General features: G+C 43.7%; 1 protein-coding gene across 4 annotated transcripts in view; it reads right to left on the bottom strand.

Moving 5' to 3' along the window:
• dmd (dystrophin) overlaps positions 1 to 18,416 on the bottom strand; it is a 243,822-nt gene that overhangs the window by 67,979 nt on the left and 157,427 nt on the right. For all 4 annotated transcript variants that reach the window (XM_079264012.1, XM_079264016.1, XM_079264013.1 and 1 more), the window contains 20 exons: positions 15,832 to 15,932; positions 13,750 to 13,861; positions 13,555 to 13,668; positions 13,302 to 13,457; positions 13,056 to 13,226; positions 12,805 to 12,987; positions 12,572 to 12,706; positions 11,406 to 11,555; positions 9,322 to 9,483; positions 7,187 to 7,297; positions 6,926 to 7,099; positions 6,684 to 6,839; positions 6,388 to 6,558; positions 5,372 to 5,551; positions 5,171 to 5,293; positions 4,920 to 5,090; positions 4,720 to 4,842; positions 4,511 to 4,645; positions 3,711 to 3,863; positions 2,872 to 3,042 (listed from right to left, as the gene is read on the bottom strand). In XM_079264012.1, the coding sequence (XP_079120138.1) occupies positions 2,872 to 3,042; positions 3,711 to 3,863; positions 4,511 to 4,645; positions 4,720 to 4,842; positions 4,920 to 5,090; positions 5,171 to 5,293; positions 5,372 to 5,551; positions 6,388 to 6,558; positions 6,684 to 6,839; positions 6,926 to 7,099; positions 7,187 to 7,297; positions 9,322 to 9,483; positions 11,406 to 11,555; positions 12,572 to 12,706; positions 12,805 to 12,987; positions 13,056 to 13,226; positions 13,302 to 13,457; positions 13,555 to 13,668; positions 13,750 to 13,861; positions 15,832 to 15,932 (2,952 nt within the window). The remainder of the gene's footprint in view (positions 1 to 2,871; positions 3,043 to 3,710; positions 3,864 to 4,510; positions 4,646 to 4,719; positions 4,843 to 4,919; positions 5,091 to 5,170; positions 5,294 to 5,371; positions 5,552 to 6,387; positions 6,559 to 6,683; positions 6,840 to 6,925; positions 7,100 to 7,186; positions 7,298 to 9,321; positions 9,484 to 11,405; positions 11,556 to 12,571; positions 12,707 to 12,804; positions 12,988 to 13,055; positions 13,227 to 13,301; positions 13,458 to 13,554; positions 13,669 to 13,749; positions 13,862 to 15,831; positions 15,933 to 18,416) is intronic.

The following is an 18,416-nucleotide window of genomic DNA, read 5'->3' as shown; positions in this document are numbered from 1 at the left end:
GAACATTTACTGTCAACACAGACGAGATGCCCTTTAACCCTTTAATACCCGACACATTTACATCACTTTATGGAGCTAAAAAAAAAACAGTTTGTTCACAATCTGATTCTTGTTTTCTGCCCCCTGCTGGATAACATTGGCACCACACTGAATCTGACATACTGTAGGGTAAAAAACTAATTATATAAAAATGAAAGGGCCAAATAAATAAAATTTTGCTCCCATTTTTTCTTGGGTCAGGTTTTAAACTTAATTATTCATTATATAATTTAATTGAACCAGGGCAGAGTTAGCTGTTAGCATATTTTAATGTTTATAATGACAATTTTTTTTTTATTTTTGTAGGCAAACTTAAAACATTTTCCATTTATACTATGTGCCATTTCACATGTTCTTCACCAGTTACTGGACTACTGAATGCACACATCTCAACGCGTATAAATACAAAAGTTAAAATGGTTGAATATATTTATAAAACAAAATGAAATGTATCAGAAAAAACTTCAGCTCATCTATTCCTGCCTCTGTCTGACCCGTAGTTGCAGTGGGGAAGAATTATTCTCATATTAAACATATTTATTCCCTAATCATTATAATTACTGGTCTTTTTGTTCTCTATACATCAGCTTGAACTTCTTCTACGTGCACATTTTTGCAGGCGACATTTTAATGTCTGAAGTCATTTCTTGGTGGGCTGCTGACTAAAACCGCCACTCATTTGTACTTCAGGAACTTGTCTGTATGTTCGTGTCACTGGATGTTGCACGAGATTAAAGCTTATGTTGATGATGAGAGAGGATTGTTTCATATCCAACTTTCTTTGACAAAAATGTATGTCTGTTTTCACAAAACTTACTCTCTAAACTGAAGCAGATCCTGAAAATAAAGCAGAACATACAAAGATGCCTTGAGGATTAAAAACAGAATAAAAAATCTCACTCTCATCATCTACACAACTTTCCTCTGACATCTTGGACTGAATACACGTCTCCACTGAAGACATTAAACATGTTAAACATGAACAGCAAGCAGCAGTTCAGGCACAGAGACCAGTTGGACATGTTTATAAGCTTTATCTGTAAAAGTAAAGCTGTGTGTTGCCGTGGTAACTCTGCTACTCTTTAGCTACAACGACACAACCAGCAACTTCAGCTGCTAAATCTTTGAAATGTTGTTTATTATAATGAAAAAAAAACATGTTGGAAGCTATAAACTCAGATGTTTCTAGACAGTTCCTGCAAACCATTTCTGAGGTCTTCCAGTATGAATAAAGCTATGCAGAGCATCACCATGGAAACGGTCTAACTACTTCCTTTTAGTCTTTAAGTGCCTGAAGAAATGCCGTCTAACAGTCCAGATGTGTATTAGTCCAAGTACGATTTTCCAGGTGACGGTAATGTGGCAGCTGGATGTCACAGAGTACGTACATCGTCAGCGATTGGCAGATCAGGGAACTGCAGGAACGTGATTGGTTGGTGGAAGGCAGCATGCGCAACACAAAGCCAGAGAGAGCAATCGTTGAGACTTCAGACATGTGCTCATGCGTCACACACAAAAATGTAGCAAAGAAAAACAACAAAGCAACACTGATAGTGTTTCTGGGAATGAAACTAGTTTCCTGTTTTAAATGAACTTTTATTTTATTTGATTTGAAATCAGGCGGGAACATTTCCGGAAACATCTCAGCTCTCCTATTAAAGACGTAAAATTTATTTTATCGTCTTTTTGTTTTCAACATGCATTTTCTGATTAAATATAATATTTCCAAGATATGTATGGTTTTTATTTTCTTTTTCTTGTTAAAGTCTCTGATTAATTTTGACATTATCTGCTGATTGTCCAAACATGACGTGGTTTTTGTCGCATAAGCTTTCAGTTGACACTGAAAGGAAAAATTACCTGTAAGGTTGAATGAAATAATTTAACAAAATCATATTAAACAAGGACTGATGATATAAAACAAAAAATGAAACTAAATACATTTAAATTCAACTCATTAAAATAATTATTAATAAAATTGAAATAAACAACCAAACTTGATTCTATTCTATAGTCATTTGCAGACGCTTTTATCCAAACTTCCCAGTTACAAGCCGACTGCTCTTCCACCTGAGCTACAGCCAGGTGATATTTGATATTGATAAAGTAGAAAGAAACATTGAAATTAACAATAAAAAATAAAAGCTTAATAAAATAAAATTGTAAATTTGGTCAAACTACCTTAAAAAAGTTAAAATGAAATATATAATAAATTAAATTGAAAAATAAAATAATCTGTACGCCAGATTTTTTGCATGGACTGTGGAAATGTTCCTTTATCCCCAGGAACACGCTATATTATTTCCACAATGCCTTGAAATTTTTTAAATTCTATTTTTATTAAAAATAATCTTTTCACTTGCTTAATGTTTCTATGATAAATTTATTTACAATCCAACCGAAAACATATTTTGAAGCTGAGAAGCAGAAGAGAAACCGTACCGTTGCTCTTTTCACGTAGTTAACAGGCAGGAAACTGGAAACTGAGCAGTAAGCTACATGTTAAAGTGGAAAATCTCTTACTGAAGTCCCCTGATTCCAGTTTATTTTGTCAGATATGATTATTTATCATCATTTATTGTCAAAAATGGCAAAAATGCGGCTCCGACATGAGTTGGATTTTAGAGCAGAACGGCATCTTTGTGTTGGAATAAAATCAGTATTAAATGATGAATTATTTGATGGTTTTTATCCTGCAGCTGCATTATTTAAAGCCTCACAGCATAAGTTCATGCTTTTAGTGACAAACTGTTAAAGCAGCTTGTAGGACGGGAGAGTTAGTAAGAAGCGGTCTGGGTCAGGTGGGCATACAGGTGTGCCTACTGGACTCACACATTGTCTTTTGAAGGGTTTGAACTTGCCCTCCACCTCAACCCAGCGTGTGTTGAGCTGGAGTTGGCGGGGCTCCACTAGACTGGCGGCTCCAGCCTCTGACAGCTGATTGGCTAAGCCCTGCACCTCCTTAAGCTCCTCCTTCTTCCTCTCGAAGTCTGAGCCAATTTCCTATTGGACAAAATCAAGCAGGAAGGTCACCTGCAGGTGGGTGGGACCCAGGTGGGAAAAGCACACAGAGGCACGTGGATGTGTTCGGAAAAAAAAACACACACTTACACATAAAATAAAATAACTTTCATTCGTTCACCAGCTATCACACACTCAGAAACACAACATAAACACACATGATGTCATCTCCAGACTGAAGATCAGCCTCTGATTGGTCCATTCCAATAAGACAGCACATCATACTGCCTTAAAACTTTATTTACACAAAGAGAGTACAGAGTAGGGCTGTGTGAGGCGAGCAGTGAGAAGCAGGTAAGTGTATGGAAAGGCTGGAGAACAGGTGGATGAGCGGACATGTGAAATCTTCTGTGACAGGCGAGTCTGAGGCGAGAACGGGACGCGGCTGCTTAGCGAAATGTCATAGTGATCATCTGAAAGTCAGAGACATACAGAGTGAGAGGGTACAGCAGGAGGACAGGTGAGGTCTGGACTCTGTCAGACCTCACCTGCTCAGCAGGATAACAGAGCGATACAGGTAACTTGTACCTATAAAGATGGAGGAAGAGGAGCAGAAGCTGAGTTAACGTAGACAACAAACTGAATCCAGGTGTGAACATCTGTATGTGAATACTATAAAGCAGGAATGTGAGGGTGTGTGGTCTTTTCACCTTGACCCTTTCTCCTTCAGGGGGGTCAGGAAGTTGGTCCACACTGCGCTGAATGTCGTCCAACCAGGCCAGCAGGTCATGTGACTTCCGTTTGTACTGGTACCACTGGGGAGCAATGGCTAGGGCTTTTCTGTTCCTGACTAAACGCAGGTCCTAAACACACACACACACACATACATTACGGTTTGCACACAGGACGGTCTCACACGCCTGACAAATTACAGCATCAGAATGTGACTAAAGTTCATTTAGTTCTATAAAACCCAAAATCCCCAAAACGTGTAAAATGTAGATAACAACAGAATTCACAAATGTCATCAACCCTGGTTTTATTCCCAACAGAACATAAAAAAACACATCAGAAAACGTTCCTGAGCAGAAAAGATCTACAGTGTAAAATACCAATATTCTGAGAATCCGAAGGAATCTCTGTGCGGCAGGGACAAGGACAATTTCCTGTTTTGATGCAAAGTGAAAACCTGGATGAAGATATGGAACTGTTTGTGGAAAGCAGACTAAAGTGAAGAGGGAGCATCCAGCTTGTTATCAGCCTGCATCTCTGATGGGATAGGGTTGCATTGGTGCCGATGGCGTGGGCAGCTTCCACATCTGTGAAGCTCCATCTGTGGAGCATTTCAGCAAGAACGTACTGAACCACATCCTGCATCCGATTCACATTTTACAGGAAATATCTCAGTTTAACATCTGATGTGTAGTTCATGTTCTGCTGGGAATAAAGCAACTGGGGTTGTAAGAGACATAGCAGCAGAGTAAGAAGCCACTGAAGTTTAAGGCGCTACCTTCACGGTGTTGTACTTGCTGTTGAGCTGGTTGTGTTTCAGTCGGATCTGCTCCCGTTTGTCCTGATCCAGCGCTCGCTTCTGCAGGTTTTCTCCTTTCAGCAGTAACTCCTTCACTGCGTCCTCCTCACAGTTCTGCACACACATATTCAGCCTGTAAGTACCCTCAGATCGAATCCACACCAGCCGACGCCGCCTCCGCTCCTCACCTTGTTCTCCTGGAAGTCCTCCTCCTTCAGGTTCTCCCCTTGTTTGGCCTCCTCTTCCAGGAGCTCCAGCCAGACCTGAGCTTCACGGTGGTACTGCTCCAGCTCCTTGGCCGACGCTGCCGTCTGTCAGACAAAAACAAGCCCATGAAGGAAGAAGATGTGGAATAATCTGATGAGGTGATGACGAGGAGGAGTTGTACCAGTCCGGAGGAGATGCGCTGGGAGATGACATCAAATCGCTGGTTGAGCTGCTCCACTTTGGGTCCCACCTGTGCTTGGCAATTCTCCCCCCTGGTGGACATCAGCTCTTGAGCCAAAGCCCTCACTTCCTCCATCTTTGCTTTGGTCAGCTCCAGCTCTGCGCGCAACACCTGCAGGTCAAACAGGAAGTGAACAACGCAGGAAACGATGGATGGCGTATGAGGAAACAGACTTGTGGAACGGCCGAAACCTTCAGCACGGCGTCATTCGGTCCCTGACTGTCAATGTCGTCCATCTTTTTCTCCGCTCCATCGATCCATTCATTCACTTCCTTTATCTCTCCGTCTAGCTTCTGCATCTGCAGCTGGTAGTCCTGGGAGACACGGAGCAGAGACAGCTCAGAGACGTGCAGGGTTTCAGCAGACTGGTTTCACTGGTCTACATGTCTGACCAGCAGCAGGTTGAGCCACTCCTCTGCTCTGGACGTGACTGCGATCCAGTTGCAGTGCAGCAGGCTGACTTTGTCGTCCACCAGGCTGCCGTGGCCCCGCAGCACCGCCTTCAGAGCCTCGGCCAGGTCCACCACCGCCTGCAGCTGAGGGTGACGCCGCTCCTTTTCTGCATGGACGGACTGACCAACCACAGCGAGCATCAGCAGCAAATCACATCACATATACTCCATTAATGCACATAAACAACAACATTTAAACTACGATGATGATGGTGAGGATTATATTTCCTTATCTTGAGATAACTACAATATTTTTTGTTCATATATTCTACAAATACAACTCCAAAAAGCTGCAATGTTGTTTAGAACATAAATAAAAACAGAATGAAATGATGAACCAAGTTGTTCAGCCTGTATTCTATTCCCAGTAAAAGAGAAATGACACCAGATTTCATGGAAAATGTGAGCTGAGTGTGAATCTGATGCAGCAACACGTCTGGAAAGGCTGGAACAGGAGCAGCAACAGTCTCTCAGATGTGAGGCAATAATCCAAAAACAACTGAATGAGAAATGTTCCCGAGGCCATGCAGTGAATTTCAGTCCAAAATGCCTGAAAATCACAAGTGTCCCCAGCGCACAGAGATTCCTTCTATGACTATAGACGGTGGGATCTTTAAAGTTTTCACATTTTTATGAAGAATCATTTGTCGGGTGTTTTTTCACAACGTTTAGACCCAGTTTGTCTCAGCCTGGTAAAGCTCTGTCCATCTGAGAGACTCTGCCTCTCTGAAATGCTCCTTTTATACCCAGTTATGTCACCAACCTGCTGATTAGTCACCTAATTAGTTGTCAAATGTTCCTCCAGATGTTACTTTTCCAGCTTTTTGCTGCATCAGATTTACAATCTGCTCCTCTTTTCTATAAAATCTGATGTTTATCTTCTATCAACCCGAGCTCGGTCTTGAAGCCGCGCTCTGCGGTGAAGTTGTGTGTCTGCAGACGTGTGTGTGCTGTACCTGCGCCCAGGCCACCTCGGCCTCCAGGTCGCTGGGCATGCCCTCCACCGCAGAGCGCCTGGTCAGCTCAGCGTCCGTGGCAGCGAGCCACTCTGTCAGCCCGTTCAGCTCCTTACGCAGCTTCTTCGACAGCTTCAGGCTCTTCTCCAGCTCCAGTTTACTTTCTGTCACCTACAAACAGGAACCAGCATGTTAACCAGAGCTGTGGGACCGTGTGTGTGTGTGTGTGTGTGTGTGTGTGTGTGTGTGTGTGTGTGTGTGTGTGTGTGTGTGTGTGTGTAGGGAGGTGCACTAGCCTGTGATCCCAGCTGGTTGTAGAGCAGCTTCAGCGCCGTCACCCTGTCGTCCAGCTCCTTGGGCTGCTCCGTCTGCTGCCTCTGGACAATCTGTCTCCCCGTCTTTATCACCGTCTCCACCTCCCCCTTCACTTCACTCAGCACCTTGTACAGCTTCTGTTGGACACACACACAAGCGGCGTCCACTACAAACTCCGCCTCTACTTAAAGCCAGCAGCTCTGACTGTGATGCAGTTACCCACCATGCACTGCTCCAGCTGGGACTGCACCACGTCCTGCTCCACGCTGCGGATGTCCAGCAGCCCCACCTGACCCTTGACGCCAGCCAGCACACGCTCGCACTCGGCCAGCCGGGAGTCGAAGTTGGCCGGCTTCTGGAAGAGTCGGAACTTTGTCCACACATCCGCCAGAATTTTCTGGAAAACAGGAAGAAATATTGAAGCAGGAGGAGGTAGGAAGAGGCAGCGAGCAGGACTCTGTCTGGTTTCTGGGTCTGGACGCACCTGAGTCAAGTCAATCTGTCCCACGATCCTCTGGGACGGATCCTTGTCCTGGTTCTTCTTCCTCATGTCCTCCAGCGTCGCTTCATGTCCACTCAGCTCCGTCTGGATTTTCTGAAGACAGAAACATTCACATTTCCATCATACTGGGAAGACTGGAAACGTCGCCTGCAGTTCCTCGTCTCACCACTGGGAGGCAGCATCAACCTAAACAGGAAAAATGTCCTTAAATACTGAAGCTGTCCACAACACGAGTTATCCCCTCATCCTCTTGGGGGTGTGTGTGTGAGAGACAGAAATGCCAACCACACATACCAACACACACACCATCTCTCCTTCATCATGGTGATCACTACATGATCTATTTCTGATTAGTCTGCTAGGGTGTGTGTGTGTGTGTGTGTGTTCATGGTGTGTGCGTGTGTGTGTGTGTGTGTGTGTGTGTGTGTGTGTGTGTGTGTGTGTGTGTGTGTGTGTGTGTGTGTGTGAGACCATGTTGTCAGATGGAGACGCATCTCGTAGCAGGTAAATGTCTCCCAGCAGATGAAGATAAAACTTTTCGCAGGTTTTTCTTGTTTGTGAAGTGAAATGTAGGACCGGTTCAGTTTCCAGTCCGTTTCTGCCCATCTGGGTAGAAACCAGTCGGGTAGCGACGTTTACCAGTCGCTCCCCAACAAGCCGACTCGAGACAGAGATGCTTCAACGCAAGAGGAGAAGTGGGTGAATGTAAAGCATGATTTCCGGGGAGCCAAGTCGTCAAACATCTTCCACATCGTCCTGGAAACCTGGAGGAGACGTCTTCGGTTCCTAAGCGTTGACGGGGGGCAGGCGGTCTTCTTATCGCGTTGTCTTCCAACACGCCCAGTTCAAGGTTTGTCTCTGACATCTTTAACTCGCCCTCAGTTCGGAGATAATGGGATGCGACTGGGACTTGTTCTAAATAACCCCAACTGGCTTTGAGGAGCACTGGCTTGTCCAGATCAGCCAAGCACAGATCAGACACCAGATGATCACATCTGCTGCTCATCAGGCATTTTGGTGGTTAACCAGCAGCAGGATCAGATGTTTGAACTGGCAGGGACGTTTTTAATGGGAACGAAACGTGTACTCAGCTCTGCTGCTCGTCCTACAGACATATTTCCTCACAAACACGCCTCCGTTTACACGGAATATCACGAGACTTTCCAACGATGTCACATTTATTACCACAAGCTTTTCTAGCAGTAAGGAAAACTGATTTCTTCATGACAAATCGCAGTGGTTAGAAGCATAAGACGACTGTGTAAAACCTGGAGTGACCACTTGGTGTCACACTTGAGCAACTCTGACTTGGCTCATCAGGTTTGCAAGTCGAACGTTCGACGATGTTCGAGGCTGTAAATCCCGGCAGGAAGTGGAGGGAACTTCTTAGACATGACTGTAAAGTGGAAAACTTTCCCTCCAGATGTGTAAACATGTAACACGAACAGCACTGTGGTTTTAAACCGACCTGTGAGGTGAGGTCCAGCCAGTAGGACAGAGTTTGTTTTTTTAAAAAAAATAGTTTTAAGCTTTATGGAAAAGTCCAGAAACCACTTATCTGCTCAGATACAACACGTTTAATCCCGCAACAAGCCATGGCAGCCATGTCGAACTGTAAAGTTCCTCGTGTGGCAGATGTTGTCCATATGCAAGTGACAGAAACTCTGGCTTTGTTGCCATGGAAACTGGATAAAGCTCTGCTTCATGGTGAGAAAATGAAAGTTTTAGGTTTAAAACTTAAGCAGGGACAACCTGCTGGACTCATCCATGAGACACGTTTCTCCGCTGTTCCGTTGCAGGACTATAAAGTGAAGTGTTTAAAAGCAGGTTAGAATGGAAAAGAACTCTGAGTGGAGGTAAAACCAGTATAAATCCCAGCTCTGGTCTCCATGGTCACTGCTGTCCTGCAGGCTCCTTTATTTTCCTCCTCATAGCCATTTATTCGTGACTAAGTTGTCGTTGGTGGCTTATCAGTGTCTGCTTAGTTTCAGTCAATGAGCTTTACGTAGAAAGATGTGCAGGATCAGGCTCATGCACCATTCTGTGGATGTGGACATCTCTATGCACATGCGTGCACACGGGCAGAGAGAAGACGACAATGCAGGGAAGCGATGTACCTGAGCCTCCTGCGGGATCTGCTGCGCATCGATGTGGTCAGCCAGGTATGCTGTCAGGTGGCGGTCTGCGTTGGCCAGAGCGTCCTGGATCTGTCTGAGGGTCTTGTCATTCTCTTGAGCCCACTGGATGCTCTTCTCCAGCTCCCTCTGTCTGAGCGCAGCCTGAGAAAACCAAACATCACACATCAGAAACACAACAAACGACCTGAAATGGAAAACTTCACAGGGGCGTTAGCAAACACGAGCTAACAGCTAACTAGCTCAGTACCCTCTTCAGGATGGGACTATGGGCTTTGTCCTTCATGTTGCCTCTATGTGGCCCGCTACATCAAGGCTGCCTGGTCAGTAACAGAAACAACAATCAAAACAGCTGATCCTCCTCCGCCGAACGTCTGCTGGGCTCCTTTCACTCTTCTCACCGCTGACTGACTGACTGGCCATCAGATTAGCTCGAAACGCGCTCATTACCTCATACAGGTCCATGTGAGCCGGTGTGTGTGAGATTGAGTGTGTGTGTGTGTGGCTGCAATGAGCATGCTAATCTCACACAGAAGGATAATGGCTCTAAGTTTAGTCCTGAGCCCCTTGTGCTGCACACAATGTTCCAATATGAGCAATGCATGTATGTGAGGCTTTCTAGTGCTCTCAAACTCCCATTAGTTTAGTTTATCATTTACAAACTGGATAAAGAGTCAGGAGACTCCACAACACACACACACACACACACACACACACACACAAATCAATACATAATCATAATGCTTACGAGGGGGTTGAGATTGGGTCTCAGCGTTTCTAATTTAGCCATCAAGACTCAAGACAGGTTTATTGATCCCAAAAGGGCATTTCATTTGTAACTCATCCACATCATGTGTTGATGATCCAAGAAGACCAAACAGATAGAAGATAATAAACATCAACAACAACAAAAAGGAAAAAGTTGAGGCTAAAATCCTTGTTAATTAAACATCCGGCTGTCAGGATGCAGCAGCCTGGCGGCTGGTTCTGCTCTTATCCAGGTAACTTAAGAGTTAACCTGAGGTTTTTTTTTTTTGAGTCTTCTTTGGGTTATGTCACCATGGCAACCTAAGTGGAATGGCTAACCTGCTCTGGAGCACCCAGGCGTAGCACATTGAACAGTACCACGGTAAACCACAGGGGGCAGTGTCGAGCAGTACAACTGAAGAAACAGCCAAAAGAAAATAGAAGCAACTGTGATGTTTTAATGGCCTCAGACCACCATCATTTACTTCTCTGCCTCTTAATGTCTCTTTCTGAGCATGATCCGAATAATCTCCATCATCCCCGTCTTTTCTGAACTCAGAGGTGAACTCTGACCTCTACAGCGCCCCCCAGTGGACGTCCTGAGCCAAGCAAAGTAGGCATGAAGGTATGAGGGCAGTGATGTTTGACAATGTGTGAGGAGTGCAAGTGTTTATGCAGGTGTTTTAAGTACGGGGAGCAGAAACGACCACAGCTTCCCCCCATCGTTTCCTTGAGGACCCACTTCATGCAGATATTAATAAACCCATGGATCCCGGCCCCACCTTGTGCTGGAACCTGTTTGGTTTTATGTTCTTCACAGAAGCCAAACTAACCAACAAACAGTCTTACTTACAAAAACAGGGACAAATATTGGCTTAGACCAGGGACCAGTAGCTGCCGACCTCAGGGTCCGGCAGGTCATACATGTGTCCCTGCAATACTTCTGAGTGGCTGGAGGAGGACTGTTTCATGTGAGCCAGGTGTTGCAGCCCAGGAGGTCTGGATGTGTTGGTTCCTGGTTTACAGGTCTGAAGCACGAATCTGAATTCCAATAGCTCCGTTTCTAATAAAGCTGGAGCTGAATGAAGCTACGGATCAAAACCCAAATCAAAGCAGCAGCGAGGCGTTAGAGGATGAGTTCAGTTACCTGGTGGTCTCCAGCTCAAATGCAGAAGGTTTAAGAGACCCAAGAACTGGTTCTAAAACAGCATGTCGGACCAGATGAAACTGAAGTGGTAGTCCTGAGCTGTTCTACAGACGTTCCATCTGGACAGCATGGGTAAAGCCATGCGTTTATCGATGGCCACACAGTCTCTTACCCTCGCCATGAGTTCATCCCATCGGGTGTTGAATGCATCCAGTTTCTGCTGAATCAGCTCATCCAGAACCCCCCCGTCCATCAGCGTCTGGGCCAGCTCCCTGATCTGGTTCCTGTTGTCCTCTGGGTGTTGCAAAAGAACATTCAGGCTCTGGAGACATGGACAGAAAGAAAACGTCATGAAAAGATGCATCTTTCCAGATGGACGTACACATTCTCCTGATAACTTTGTCCTCCTTGTGTTAACTCAGAGCCATACGATCTGGTTGACGTTCAGGCGAACCCGCAGTCTTTATTTTACTGTATCTAACAGTAACTGTGGAAGTAGATGTGTGCTGCGATTGTTCCTGCGTTTTATATGGCCTCCACAATTCTCTCCAACATTCCCCCCGAAGGCTCTCAGTGGCCTGTTGATGCAGCTCCAAGTATTCCTGCATCTGCACTGAGTCATTGTCCTTCTTATGGTCAATCTATCCACCGCAGGGATTTGTCCATCTGACAGATTTGTGTGACAGTTCTGTCAATCAGACGCTGGTGTTTAACCACCATGGTGTTACTCCCAATATCCTTCTGGGTCCTGCTCGTGTGTTAAGCCTCTTTTTATCTGCTATGATGCCTGAAAGCAGCTTTTATGTTGCACAGAGGCAGGTTGTTAGACTGAATCTCCTCCCCTCTGGGGTCCTGACCATCCAACCTCGGCTTAACCGAGGTTAATACAATTTTTTATGATGGCCAAGTGGTTCAATTATAAAAGGAAACAGTCTGTGTAACAACTCAAAGAATTGCAAATAAAAACAGTACTTCTCACTCTTACAGGGAATTTATTCCTTCTTCTTATGAGTCATTCTAAATCTCTGATTCCAAATATCAGGAAACTGTATAACATGTGGATAAAAAAGAAACAAGATTCAGAAATCAGAAGGAATCCCTGTGTGCTTGGGACAAGGCTCAAGGTTAAATCTGAGACAAACTGGGTCAATTTCAGAAAAATGTTCCTCAACATTAGAGTAACATCTGCTCCCATCCAGACAATGCCTCTGTCAGGGACGACCTTGCAGATTTCAGCAAGACAATACTGAACCACCTCCTGCATCCATCATTGCATTTTGTTTTATTAACATCCTACCGGGCATTCCAACATTTCCACAGTCTCCTCCTCATACTCACATCCAGTGCCTCCTGCAGCTCCTCTGCTCCTCCCTGCAAGTTTTCTGTCTCGTCCAGTTTCTGCTCCAGCTGGTCCAGGAAGGCGTTCTCTTGCTCCAAGTAGGACAGCAGCTCGCACCAGCACGCCCACACCTCCTGCAAAACGTTCACATGGATGAAAAAAACTCCTCACTGACTGACAACATCATCTATGAGCACGAGGAGTTGCTAACAGGGACGTCCGGATATGGTACCTCCAGCGTTTTACATTTTCCATCCAGACGGCTACACAGGCGCTGGTAGTTGGCTGTAAGTACGTCCAGCTCTGAGCGCAAAGCATCATGGGCCGTGGCAGGGGCTTTGCCGATGAAGCTGTTCACGCTGTCTGTCAGAAGTTTGACCTTCAGCTCCTTGGAGTGGACCTCCTCCTGCGCCCTCTGATGCACAGAAAGGGAGAATATAACCCAATGACTCAAGCTAAAATCTTTTTGCTCTTCTTTCTCACCTTCAGCTCCTCCACGGCCTTTCGCAGCTCTTCAGGCGTCTTGTAGGTGAAGTCTCTCTCCAGGTAGTCTTCTTCAGCCTGGTTAATCCACTCCTGCATCTCCTGCATCTCCTTCCGCAGCGCCATGGTCTTATCCAGGCCCCCTTTCAGAGCGGACTTCTTTGCGTACGCCTTTATAAAGAAAGCCGATAATTATCAACAAAGGCACATAAAGGTAACTACGTAATGCAGGTGGACATTGCTTACCTGTTTGCAGATGTTTTCCCACTGAGCGTTGAGCTCATCCAGCTCTTTCTGGATGTGGATGGCAAATGGCGGCTCAGCCTCTTTCTTGAGGTACAGACCCACTTCGTTTATACCGTTGACACTGGGTTGGATGGTGTGGATGTCGTTCACCAGAGCCTGCAGAGGAGAGACCAGTTGGTCTTCTTCTCATAGCAGCTGGTATTTAATCCCATTGTTTGGTCTGAAACTGTTCCCAGACCCAGTTTTTCCTTACTGTGCACTGCTCCAGCTGTTTCTCCAGTGCTTCAGAGTCTCCCAGCGCTGGCCATTCCTCATTCAGAAAGACGTCCACATCCGCCATCCACTTCTTTAAAGTTTTGACATCGTTCTGAAGCAAAGAGACAAACAGAAAATCAGGCTACAACCACATGTAGGCTGTAGCCTGTTCTTTATGTCTGCCTCTCATCACCTCAAACTGCATCAGTTTGGCCATGAGCTCCTGGATTCTCTGTGCGTTATCTGTCAGTGTGGAGCCCAGTCGTCTCCAACGAGCCATTATGGCATCCATCTCTGCACGATACCTACAATACAACAGAAACTCATACAGCTTTTTGCGATCATTCAGTAAGTTTTCTTAAATGTATATATTATGTTACTAAAGCTTGTTACATGCTCTGTAAGAAGTCCTGTTTGGAAGCCCACTCTAACAAGAAAAAAGTTTGTGTTGGTTGGTTCATACTCCACAAGAAGCCTTGCCCATAATGTGGTGGTGGGGGGTGTTCTGTGTTGTTATGCGCAATGATGGTTTTTGAGAATGAGCCTTGGTCTAACTTAGATTCCAAATAAAGTGTGAGAGTGATCAGAATCTACCTCTGGATCTAGGAATGTTTCTGGGCCATTTTAATATATATGTATACAACTACACAATAAATGTTCAGGGTGTTTGGTCCAAAAATTCCCAAGTTCCCAACAGGTTTTACAAAATATTAAAGATAAATTTGGATCCCGGGAACAGTCTGGATACTACCATCCAGAACTGTAGAAAATAGGGAAATTTAGGAATTTTCATCACTGCAGGAGAACAAATGAAGACATAAACATGCAACAAACAACACAATATAACCAAGACATTGTGGATTATTTATTATTGCATCTATGAACCTAATAATGTATCCATATAAAATGAATGTAGGACGAAAACATCGGCTGGAAATGAGCTGCATGATGGAGGTCTGACCTCTCAGAGTGCTTCTAAAGTTTCACGTTTAATGACAAACTTTGAATGTGGCAGGGCGGGGTTGTGAACACAACAGAGTCTGTGTCTAAATGTCACATAATGAACTTATACTTTCTTACCATCTTTATCAGCTGCTTATTAAAACCGTCCGTTCAACCTGCATCAGCAACAACTTTCCGCTTCATGCTTTTCCAAGTTAACCACGCCCAACTCAAATGTCCGACCAATCACAGAAAACTTCTCAGCCCAACATGAGGAGAACGATCTGCTCGGATGATGCATCGAGAACAAGCTGCAAGATGCCCACAACTGTGTCTCGTGGCCTTGCATCTTGTAGAGTATGCAACAAGCTGAATACCAGACATCCACCAGATGGAAAGTTAATCGGTGGATAACAGCTGTTTGTGGCTTGCAGCATCAGATTGTGGATTGTGTCACAACATCTGTTAGACACAGACTAAATGAGGAACAAAGGAATCACAACATAACAGAGAACAGTTACATAAAACATAAACTTGTGGGGTTTTAGCCGGGAAACTTTTATGTCAGAAACCGTTGTGGTTCTCCGCTATGCTGATGATACACAGCTCTACATCACTGTGTCTTCTGATGACTCGGAGCAGTGTTACTCATTGTGCGGCTCGCAAGCCGCATGCAGCTCACCGATTCTTGATTTGCAGCTCGTGAAGTAGCCACTGGTTTTCTGAAAATGCTATCTAAACAAGTCCTCATGTTCCTCAACAGTGCAGTACTCTACACAAACAAGAGGTGCAGGCTGCTTACAAAAACTTTGCTCTCCTAATGGTCCTAACTGACCCTGTTATAGTTGCCAGTTTTGGCTGATTTCAGCTGTACCTGACTACGCCAAAGAGCTGCTCCGTCGGTACTTCTGTAAATATACATATATTGAAAAAGAAACACCCAGACTCAGGAGGCATTATTGAATTTTCACCACATACTGTTGCATCATAATGCCATTTACTCATTGTGTTACTCCTGGTTAAAAAGCTGAATTTTACTGATTTGGTACATTAGCAGGATACGTAGTATGGGAATGCTTTGTTTTTTTTCCTCTTGTCTTGGTATATTGAGTTTGGCTCCTGTTGAATTAACAGTGAGGGTCACTGACTTAGAGCCAGTTAGCATCCTTTTACACCGTAAAAACTTGTGTTTTCAATAAGCCAAATGTGTTTTATTGTGTAAACACTGTCCTACTTTTTTAATGAAAAGTGCTTTCTGAATAAAGTTTGATTTGATTTGATTTTTTAGACCTCTGTGGCAATTTTGTTGAGTCTGAGGTGAGTTGATACTTACTTCTGGCTGATGTCCGGTGGAGCTTTCTGAAACACCTGCTCAACAGCTGCGGTCAGGTAGTCAACCTCCCCCTGGTGATCAGTCAGAGCCAGTTGGAGAGCCTGGAGGAAAGGTATGCATGGAAAGACAGAATGAAAAAGATGTAAAAAGAATGGAAGGATATCTTCTGGACCAAGTTGCTGCTTTAGCTGCTTGAGAAGTGCAAACTATGGTTTGTGTCTGTAATGCCAAAAGAAGAGTTAACCCCAACATTTTAACAGAATCACCTTTAATTTGATTATATTTTTTTTTATTTATTGACCCTGACCGAGTCTAGCTAGTAGTTTTAAGCTTCACTCTCCCTCAACCTCGGGCTGGCAGCAGAAGAGTGCTACAGTCTGACAACAGCAAAGACATCCACATCTTCAGCCTGAGGTAGAGGAGCAGAGTTTGGGGAGACAGACCCACAATCCCCCACAGGCTCTTACTCATCTGGAGCAGTCAGACAGGAGGAAAGTCCACCTGAAGCTCATTATTTTAAGTAAAGACAATGAGCAGCAGTAATGTGTGGACATTTCTGACAGATGTGTGTGAAATACTCCATCTATAAGTCATGAGATGACCAGAATTTTAATAACTTATCAGCATGCAGGATGAATTTGTGATAATTATCTGCAATTCTAATTAATCTCAAGCTACAGCAGAAGACTTGATCTCAGTACCGTGACCAAGAGAGGGCCGAGCGTGCACGTGCAGTAACAGCAGAGAAGCTGCAGCTCACTGTCTGAATGTTAAACAGATGCATGTTGGATGTCACTAAATCATTCATATCAATGAATTTCTTGTGTTCCCTGTTTAGCTTCAGGTCCCTGAAGGTATCATTTGCCTGCTGCTTCAATTAAAATCTGCGTTTTACAACATGTAACATTGTAAATTTATGCAGTTTAGCACAAAAAGTTGGGAAATGTATGTTTGGTAGATTATTTCTTTATTGTAACAAAGTTTCTTGGTAATAAATCTTTTACGGTTGGAAAGCTTATTGATTTCCCTTTTAATTGGAACCACATTAATCAGAAAAACACTTGATTTCAATCATCCGATCTGTTAAAAACAACAATTCAACAACAGAACCAGCTGTTCAGCAGGGAGGTGATGGCAAGTTTTTCATGTCTGTAACCGACAGGCTCATCTCTGCTGCTCAGCTCACATGGATTTATTATTATTATTACATCTTATTTTCATGTTATTACATAAATCATAAACGATTTATTTTCCAGGAAGCACTGTCACATTATTTTCACCACGCTGACTGACATCGGTGAAATTTATAAATTTTATTTCGCTAAGCTAGCTGGAGCTAGAACTTGTCTTTCCCTCTTATTTCCTGCTGCTAGCCTAGCAAGCGGAGCTAAACCAACCAGACATCAACATCCAGACAACCAGTTTCCATTTATGTCAGTAAACATGGTTGAAAATCATGTGGTGCTTGTTATGTAGAAAATAAATGTACTTTAGATATGTGGAATAAATCATTTGTAAATAAAACATATTGTCATGAATTTTATTAAAGAGCAACTCATCTTGACGAAGAAAACATCTTTTTCTGAGTCATAAGATCCAATGAAGCAGCCAATCAGGATGACTTCATCCAAGCCTGTGACTGGTTGGAATTGAAGCATTGTTGCTAGATAGTGTGTTGGCAGAATGATCAGACGGGGTGTATGGCAGTGTGTGAACTGGGCTCTTAGAGCCGTTTATGCTTGAATTTGCTGTAAAATCATAATAACTCAACTTATTTTCCATAAATCATCTTAAAACCATTAGACCTGCTCAAAACAAGCAAACATTCTGCCATTTTGATTTGACTGTCAACCTTTAAATGTCAGTTTAATTTATCCAAATTTTTATATTATTTATTATAAAAAAAACCAACAAAACTAATGTATTCTCCAGATAATAAATGATGCAAAGTCTTCGGTGGTGATTAATTATACACATGTCGAAGATGAGCAGCAAAATTGATAAATGCGTTCATATTTTCTACATAGTGTCACATCCTCCTGAGGATCTCTGACAAAAACGTAAATGCACCTGTAGAAAGACGGCAATAAAATCTTTATTTGCTTGTTTGTTTGTTTTTTCATTAATCACTTCAAATATTTTAAAAATGCTCAAAACACTTCCTTACAAAAAATGAGTTTTAGACTTTTAACCCTTTAAATGTTTATTGTATCATTTGTGTGATTAATTATTGAGTGGAGAAACACAAAACAAAGTGTTTTTCTGGACCATTAATATTAGGAGTATATACTGGTGAATGAGGCCCATTCTTCTTAAAACTATCTGCTGTACAGATCCGGTTTTCCTGATGAAAGCATTAAACTGGTGCAGTTTTAGCCCAGTCAGATTTCCAACTGGTTCATTCTGAGTGGATTTTATGATGAAACTGTGAGTGAGGACGTCGGTCTGCATCACCGTTCTCACAGCGTTAAAGCTTTTAGTTAACAGTGCAAATCATCCGATTCCTCTCAGAGAAGAAAACACCCTTCCAGAATGTTGCGCCGCAACGCCGGCGGCTGTATAATTTCATTACTTGTAGTAAAAAA

The sequence above is a fragment of the Telmatherina bonti genome (assembly GCF_933228915.1).
Source record: "Telmatherina bonti genome assembly, chromosome: 24".
Lineage (NCBI taxonomy): Eukaryota > Metazoa > Chordata > Actinopteri > Atheriniformes > Telmatherinidae > Telmatherina > Telmatherina bonti.
Note: the sequence above shows the minus strand (reverse complement) of the source record. Positions and strands in the feature narration are given on the sequence as shown.